This window comes from Amphiura filiformis, chromosome 18 (genome assembly GCF_039555335.1).
Source record: "Amphiura filiformis chromosome 18, Afil_fr2py, whole genome shotgun sequence".
Classification (NCBI taxonomy): domain Eukaryota; kingdom Metazoa; phylum Echinodermata; class Ophiuroidea; order Amphilepidida; family Amphiuridae; genus Amphiura; species Amphiura filiformis.
Window position 1 is genome coordinate 14,860,631 of NC_092645.1, and position 9,151 is coordinate 14,869,781.

Genomic DNA, 9,151 nt, shown 5'->3' on the forward strand with positions numbered 1-9,151 from the left:
AATGTCCTAGTAAAATCTAAAAACTTGGCCACTTGAGTGCACACGCCTTCCTCACGGTGCGTTTGGAGGCCTCCTAATTTTGGCCTGGCCCAGGGCCCCCAAAAAGGTAAATCCGGCCTGAGTGGGGCACATAATAACATTCAGATGCAAACTTGTATTGTGTCAACATAACATTATGACTTTATTTTGCCATATTAAATACATACATATTAAAACATGATGAAAATAAAAACTGCTATGATAATTGGCATTTGTTCTCATTTGAGACTATTGTAGAGTAACCAAAATGAATTTATGAGAATTGTATTGGATTTTTCCATATATCCGGGAGAATAAAAACATCGGTAGCTTTATTGTGTTCCATACACATTTAGAGCACAATGTATGACCCCCAATCTGATCCACATGGCCAAAGTCCGGAATTTTGCAAATTGAGTTACTAATACTACCATTACTAACTTGCTCATGCAGTACCTACACTTACTAATGTCGACTCTCCAGGGCTCTTGAATACTTGGTTGCAAAGTTATGAACCTTTATGTCCATTTTCTTACATTTTTCATTGGGTTTTTTTCTCCTCACTTTTTGACCTATATCTCAGTTTCATCATTGCCGACATATTAGCCTGATTGGATCAGATCTGGTCACATATAGTGCTTTCACCTGACGCATTTTGACAAATCAGATTGCGTGAGGGTAATAGAACCACATACAATATGTGTTGCACTGCAGTGCTCGAAATAAGCCAAAATCTTTCTGGGCCATTTGGCCCACTAATCACTATTCACGTCCCAAACTCAAAAGTTTGAAATTGTAGTGTATGTTACACTGGTTCACATTTTGTGACACTTTGTAAAACTTCAGATTTGCAAAATAAAAAAGGTAATGCCGTCAGAGATTTATGTTGAAGTCAGCATTGAGTCCATCTTACTGACTTTGGTGATACAAATCAGGCCTGAGGGTATGCCTTATGCTGGTTTCATACTTTCCTGTCGCTTGCCGATTTGATAACAATTTTGCACTGCACACCAGAAACGTTAGTTGTGACCAGCAGCAAGCCGATCTATCACTCCACCGCTTTGACAAAAGCCGCAGATCGCTAGGAGTTGAATTCAAGTTAACTCAGGAGTGGCGCTGCTCTGACGTTTGAGAGTTTCAGTTGCATCTGGTTGAGAATCTGGCTGCAAAGTCTGACACTTTTTTTCCACATATTTTCTCAGTCATCAACCCAGTCAGTTTACGAGTGAGGGTAGCAGTTTAATTGTGTCCATGGTGAAATATGACTGATTTGTGGAGGTTGTATGTACCACAGATATCACCTCACTGATTCACATGATTGTAATTGACAAAGTTTTGATTCTGTTTTCATCTGACATTGCTTATCACTAGTTACTCTGGTTACTACACCAATACCACACGTCTTAGAGCATCGTGTCCATGGTGATGAGTATGCAGGACAACGAGGTTTAGTAGCTGCAATGGAATCAAGAACAAATTAATATAAGAATTAGTTGGGTTTTTTTCAACAGATTACACTCAAGTAGCCTACACACACAAACACACACCCCTTCTATACACAAATCCGATTCCACGCATTCCTACACCTCAATGGCTTATTGATGAAACCTGAAACTACCTGAAATTTGAAATGATGCCGGCTTTGCGGTTATTTTAAATTGTTCCATCACCTGTGTGACAAAAGGATGCTGAAAGTTTACAATGCAATACAATATGAGATTGATTTTGAAGCAGGGCTAATCCACCCAATTGGGAATTAGGGTATGGCAGAAAGGATCATTGTACTTGCAAGTTACATTAGGCATGTTGTTATCACAAAAGACAATATCTCCAGCAACATAAGCATTTTGCGATTCTTGTTGAAAGTACCCCATGAGGAGGTGACAGTGTTGAAAGTAGCCCCATGAGGAGGTGACAGTGTTATTCGTTTGCTCATTGATGAATCTTCATTAATTGGTTGTCGGGCTAGAGAAAGTGGTACCCACACATTAAATTGGGTGCTACATGTATATCCTTTGTAGTTGATGAAGACCTTGCGACCATGTTGGTTGATATTCAAAACTGTCATGGCACACATAATTCAAAATATACTCTCCAGGACCTGTATTTCATCGCCAATGTTTACATGCAATTCTTCTGGAAACAGATTGAAACAAAATAAACACACTTGAATTTACTACAAGTAAAATGATTCAATATTGACACAACCAAATTATACGTAGTTGGCCTGTTTTGGTCCACTTACGAAAATATCCACCCAATGAGTCGGGCTCGGAGTCGGTGGTTGCTTTTGCATGGTCTTATGGCAAGCCAGAATGGACATAAATGCACAATTTAACGACCTATCTATCAAACAGTTTTCAAAGGTCTTTTGTCTTCCTCTGTTTGTAAACAGACAAGGATGTAAAAATTGTCATCCTGGACAAATACATGTAGGAAAGTAACGGGTTGTATTGTACACACACTACATGTAGCTTCTATTTGTCCAGTTTGCCATCAGGATTTCGAATGGAAACAGTTCAGACCCAGAATACGATCATGTCAGTAAATGAATATTTTGTTCTGGGAGTGATGTCACACAGGCTGTGTGTTCATATTTTCTAGTGAAAAATTATAACAAATGTGGGATTTCAAATTAAAAACCTAGCAAACACAAGAATGTTTAAAACATTATAAATCGTCAAGGGTACTACACCCCTGCCCAATTTTTGCCTATTTTTGCATTTTTTCTCAAAAATTATAGTGCATTGGTGACAAGTAAGATATGTATATTATAGGGGCAAGGACTACAACTACTGCACTGGAAATTTTATTTCGGCACAGACAACAGCAGTTAAAATGAGGGAAAACCAGTATTTGATCAATAAATCAATAACTACTTGCTTTGAGTTGCTGAATTTTCAGTACAGTAGTTGTAGTCCTTACCCCTATAACATACATATCGTATTTGTCACCAATGTGCTATAATTTTTAGAAAATGCAAAAATAGGCACAAAATTGACTAAGGGTGTAGTACCCCCTTAAGATATGCTTAAAATCATCATTATTTGCCAAAAGATAACTGCATCAGTCTTCATTTGTAAGTGGTGCAGATTATCTTTCCATTACAATTCCAATAATCTGATGATGCGTATAAACACATCAAAAGAAATAAGTCCCCTCTGAGATTGATTTTGAAGCAGGGCTAATCCACCCAATTGGGAATTTACAACACCAGTTTGGTGCGGATGGCCCTCAGAAATGGTGGAATGAATTCTGCCCATCACTTGGCTCGTCGGATTAGTGTATACCAACTTGGATTTTTGTTTTCCTTGATTTGGGAGTGGCCTTCTTTTCCTTGATTTAAAAGTGGCTGCCTTTTCCTCAGTGATTTGGGAGTGGCCGCCTTCTCCTTGTTTTAGGAGCAGCCTTCTTTTCCTTGATTTGGGAGTGGCCTTCTTTTCCTTGATTTCGGAGTGGCATTCTTTTCCCTGATTTGGGAGTGGCCTTCTTTTCCCTGATTTGGGAGTGGCCTTCTTTTCCCTGATTTGGGGGTGAACTTCTTTTCCTTGATTTGGGAGTGGCCTTTTCCTTGATTTTGGAGTGACCTCCTTTTCCTTAATTTGAGTGTGTCCTTCTTTTCCGTAATTTGGGAGTGACCTTCTTTTCCTTGATTTGGGAGTGACCTTCTTATCCTTGATTTGGGAGTGGCCTTTTCCTTGATTTGGGATTGGCCTTCTTTTCCTTAATTTGAATGTGTCTTTCTTTTCCTTGATTTGGGAGTGACCTTCTTTTCCTTGATTTGGGAGTGACCTTCTTTTCCTTGATTTGGGGTGACCTTCTTTTCCTTAATTTGAGAGTGACCTTCTTTTCCTTGATTTGGGAGTGACCTTTTCCTTGATTTGGGATTGACCTTCTTTTCCGTAATTTGGGTGTGACCTTCTTTTCTGTAATTTGGGTGTGTCCTTCTTTTCCTTGATTTGGGATTGGCCTTCTTTTCCTTAATTTGAGATTGTCGTTCTTTTCCTTGATTTGGGAGCGACCTTCTTTTCCTTGATTTGGGAGTGACCTTCTTTTCGTTAATTTGAGATTGTCGTTCTTTTCCTTGATTTGGGAGCGACCTTCTTTTCCTTGATTTGGGAGTGACCTTCTTTTCCTTAATTTGGGATTGGCCTTCTTTTCCTTGATTTGGGAGTGACCTTCTTTTCCTTGATTTGGGAGTGACCTTCTTTTCCTGGATCTGGGAGTGACTTTCTTTTCCTTAATTTGTAAGTGACCTTCTTTTCCTTGTTTTGGGAGTGACCTTTTCCTTGATTTGGGATTGGCGTTCTTTTCCCTGATTTGGAGGTGGTCTTTCGATTGAATTTTGAGTGACCTTCTTTTACCTGATTTGGAAGTGGCCTTCTTTTCCTTGATTTGGGAGTGGCCTTCTTTTCCTTGATTTGGGATTGGCCTTCTTTTCCTTAATTTGGGAGTGACTTTCTTTTCCTTAATTTGGAAGTGACCTTCTTTTCCTTGATTTGGGAGTGACCTTTTCCTTGATTTGGGATTGGCGTTCTTTTCCCTGATTTGGAGGTGGTCTTTCGATTGATTTTTGAGTGACCTTCTTTTACCTGATTTGGAAGTGGCCTTCTTTTCCTTGATTTGGGAGTGGCCTTCTTTTCCTTGATTTGGGATTGGCCTTCTTTTCCTTAATTTGGGGGTGACCTTCTTTTCCTTGATTTGGGAGTGACCTTCTTTTCCTTGATTTGGGGTGACCTTCTTTTCCTTAATTTGAGAGTGACCTTCTTTTCCTTGATTTGGGAGTGACCTTTTCCTTGATTTGGGATTGACCTTCTTTTCCTTAATTTGGGTGTGTCCTTCTTTTCCTTGATTTGCGATTGGCCTTCTTTTCCTTAATTTGAGATTGTCGTTCTTTTCCTTGATTTGGGAGTGACCTTCTTTTCCTTGATTTGGGAGTGACCTTCTTTTCCTTGATTTGGGAGCGACCTTCTTTTCCTTGATTTGGGAGTGACCTTTTCCTTGATTTGGGATTGACCTTCTTTTCCTTAATTTGGGTGTGTCCTTCTTTTCCTTGATTTGCGATTGGCCTTCTTTTCCTTAATTTGAGATTGTCGTTCTTTTCCTTGATTTGGGAGTGACCTTCTTTTCCTTGATTTGGGAGCGACCTTCTTTTCCTTGATTTGGGAGTGACCTTCTTTTCCTTGATTTGGGAGCGACCTTCTTTTCCTTGATTTGGGAGTGACCTTCTGTTCCTTAATTTGGGATTGACCTTCTTTTCCTTGATTTGGGAGTGACCTTCTTTTCCTTGATTTGGGAGTGACCTTCTTTTCCTTGATTTGGGAGTGACCTTTTCCTTGATTTGGGATTGACCTTCTTTTCCTTAATTTGAGATTGTCGTTCTTTTCCTTGATTTGGGAGTGACCTTCTTTTCCTTGATTTGGGAGCGACCTTCTTTTCCTTGATTTGGGAGTGACCTTCTTTTCCTTGATTTGGGAGCGACCTTCTTTTCCTTGATTTGGGAGTGACCTTCTTTTCCTTAATTTGGGATTGACCTTCTTTTCCTTGATTTGGGAGTGACCTTCTTTTCCTTGATTTGGGAGTGTCCTTCTTTTCCTTGATCTGGGAGTGACTTTCTTTTCCTTAATTTGGAAGTGACCTTCTTTTCCTTGATTTGGGAGTGACCTTTTCCTTGATTTTTGAGTGACCTTCTTTTACCTGATTTGGAAGTGGCCTTCTTTTCCTTGATTTGGGAGTGGCCTTCTTTTCCTTGATTTGGGATTGGCCTTCTTTTCCTTAATTTGGGAGTGACTTTCTTTTCCTTAATTTGGAAGTGACCTTCTTTTCCTTGATTTGGGAGTGACCTTTTCCTTGATTTGGGATTGGCGTTCTTTTCCCTGATTTGGAGGTGGTCTTTCGATTGATTTTTGAGTGACCTTCTTTTACCTGATTTGGAAGTGGCCTTCTTTTCCTTGATTTGGGAGTGGCCTTCTTTTCCTTGATTTGGGATTGGCCTTCTTTTCCTTAATTTGGGAGTGACCTTCTTTTCCTTGATTTGGGAGTGACCTTCTTTTCCTTGATTTGGGGTGACCTTCTTTTCCTTAATTTGAGAGTGACCTTCTTTTCCTTGATTTGGGAGTGACCTTTTCCTTGATTTGGGATTGACCTTCTTTTCCTTAATTTGGGTGTGTCCTTTTCCTTGATTTGCGATTGGCCTTCTTTTCCTTAATTTGAGATTGTCGTTCTTTTCCTTGATTTGGGAGTGACCTTCTTTTCCTTGATTTGGGAGTAACCTTCTTTTCCTTGATTTGGGAGCGACCTTCTTTTCCTTGATTTGGGAGTGACCTTCTTTTCCTGGATCTGGGAGTGACTTTCTTTTCCTTAATTTGGAAGTGACCTTCTTTTCCTTGATTTGGGAGTGGCCTTTTCCTTGATTTGGGATTGGTGTTCTTTTCCCTGATTTGGAGGTGGTCTTTCGATTGATTTTTGAGTGACCTTCTTTTACCTGTGACCCCTAAACAATACGTACCTGGTTTAAGTTTGTATCCATTCCCCGTGTACACATTCCCAGCGCATATCCATTGTCTACAACATTGTCCAGGTATTGTAAGAAGTCTTGGTTGTTTACAGTCTTTAGAAGGCAATATGTCTTCCTCTGGACATGTCTGGATGCATCCATACGCAGATCCTTGACAAAGACAGCGTTCTCGGCACGATAAATTGAAGCTCTCACCACTGGCGAAAGTTCGACCACGGATTTGGCAATCTCCGAAAACCTAGCATGAAAATAAATAAGATTTGATCATCGACCTACTATGATTTGACAGTTGCCGAAAACATACGGGCCCTAATATCTTGAACATTATAAACACTTCTATAGGCGGCCTATCTATTCTTTGTTATTTTGTAACATAAGCCATGTCACTAAAATGACCATCGATATTTTGGCACGATAACAGGACTGGTAGGCCTATAAAAAGACAATGTGGTTTATTTATCAGACGGCGTAGGGCCTATATATGTCTACATTCATGCAGGCCTAGTGCCACTTCCCTGATTCATGCATGATAAACCAAAAGATCAAGTTTAATAACAAACATCGGTACATAATTTAAAAAAAACCAATTCCAATGCTTTTTTTTCACCAAAGGAACACATTTATTTTCTGTCAAGTTAGCGATATCCTGAAAGGTCCATAACCTCTTTAAAAACCTCTGGAAGACGAAAGATCATAATTCATACCAAACCTGTATGCAGGATTTATTGGGGGTGATGGAATTCCAAAAAGCGGACCTGCGCTTTCGCAGATATTTTTGTAAAAAAGTGATAACTAAACAGTGGACCTTTTGTCAATTTTTCTCCCACTTTTGATCATTGTAATGGGAAAAATGAGCAAAAGTGGTGATTCACACGCTATTCTTTTAGTACAAGAATCGTTGATTTCTAAATACAGTTATAATTTATGTATAGAATGCGACATGAGAAAAAAATCTAGGTATGACTTGTACTATACTACTAAAAAGTGACCATTTTAATACCATAGGCCTACCTGACATGCTTGATGTAAAAATGAAAGAAGAATAAGTACACAGCTTCCTTGTAAAAATGTATATTGCCATGGTGACGTCGCCATTTTGTCCATCAAATCAGTTAATTCCAACAGAGCGACAAATTTCGGCTCCAGGCTTTTAACACACGAAGGTTAACAGTTTACATAAATACACCGCAGTTAATTTTCAACCTTTCGCACCTGAAGTAATGAATGTTAACATACCGCCGCGTGATGAAAAAGGTTAATTAGGCGCAAATCCCTGGCGAAGTCCGATGAAATTAAAAATGTTTTGTGTTGAGAAGTTTCGTGCTCAGCCTAGACAGCGAGGTTCCCTCTTTCAAAAACATCCCAAAATCGACTGTGATATTTCTGAGCATTTCAGTTCATGTCAGTATGTTGAGCAACTATTTATAATCAAATATGCATTTAATACGCAAATCATAATAATTCTCATAATGTGGTACACCAACAAATTAACTTCATAAACGTGTATTTCATCAATTCATCGGCAAGCAGAAAAGACGGAGTTGTTTGTCAAATTCAGCATTGGTTCAATGCCTGATAAGTTCAGATAAAAGTTGGTTGTCTCATCCCCGTCTCCTATGAATTGGGATTTCCATAAATACAGATAGGCCTATAATCCCTATATTAATGAGATATTCACAGATATTCCACTTTGGTGCAGTTCTTCGTTGCTTCAGTGGGCGTCAGTGATGTCAGAACAGTTTAGGTCCTGATTACCAGGAGCTTACCACACCAGCTTATCCGAGTGACTGGAATGACTGGTGGAATGCCCCGGTAGAATGCTCATCATGATAATCATAAGCAAGAAGGATATACTATTATTATTCCAATGTGGTATATCAAACGGCTATTCGATCGAAATAAAGCAAATTTGTTGACCAGCCAGCTCACAGCTTCAGAAAGAACATCCACCAGCAAGCAAGTAAATGATTGACTGACTCACTGTTTACCAAAGCACATGTGGTTAAAGTAAACTAGACTCTCACAGCATTGATTATTGGTTTAAGACAAATCAATGTGTACCCAAATACAACATCTTGCCATTGACCCAAGACTGTGCGTAACACTAGCATTTCAACATGCTCATCCATCAACACACAGTTCTTTAACCCCAATACAATTGTACATTCGCCAGAAGATCTTTAAATATTTGGGTACAAAAACTCATACTCCGTAACCTGAGGTCAAATTTGAAGTTTGGTTTGTTAAACGAGGGTTATTGGACTTTGCCAATTAACAAGAGACCATTGTGGCAAATTTGTTTTTCAAAAATTCCTCATACATTGGTAAATTCCCTAGGGCGTTATTTATCCGTGACCACTTTTTTGTTTCCACAAAGGTGTTTTGTACGAGACAAAAGATGGTGGAAATGAGCTGAACAGAACCGCAAATAAAGTGAGTCATTAAAGACAAACTTTTTGAATGTTGACTTGATTTGTGCAAAGTTCAATACCATAATTTCTTTTTAAGATCATAAAACGTCTTTTATTGATGCTATAAATTGTAGTTACATTTTCCAATAAAACAAAATTATGGTTTTGAATCGTTATATAATTTCTTGAATTTGATCATGTCGTC

General features: G+C 38.9%; 1 protein-coding gene across 1 annotated transcript; it reads right to left on the reverse strand.

Moving 5' to 3' along the window:
* On the reverse strand, positions 1–8,182 carry LOC140139906 (CCN family member 5-like). The gene is made up of 3 exons (XM_072161679.1): positions 7,547–8,182; positions 6,527–6,773; positions 1–1,473 (listed from the first exon to the last, which is right to left on the reverse strand). Exons 1-3 carry the CDS (start codon positions 7,637–7,639, stop codon positions 1,316–1,318), a joined length of 498 nt encoding a protein of 165 aa, XP_072017780.1. The 5' UTR covers positions 7,640–8,182; the 3' UTR covers positions 1–1,315.
* Between the last annotated feature and the right edge of the window lie 969 nt (positions 8,183–9,151).

Bases quoted from the DNA above. Each gene is read 5' to 3' on its own strand.
- LOC140139906 (XM_072161679.1), bottom strand. From the start codon at position 7,639: ATGGACAAAATGGCGACGTCACCATGGCAATATACATTTTTACAAGGA. The intron at 6,774-7,546 runs GTAGGCCTATGG...TTTTCATGCTAG, and splicing joins TTTTACATCAAGCATGTCAG to GTTTTCGGAGATTGCCAAAT. The intron at 1,474-6,526 runs GTACGTATTGTT...ATTCCATTGCAG, and splicing joins TGGATACAAACTTAAACCAG to CTACTAAACCTCGTTGTCCT.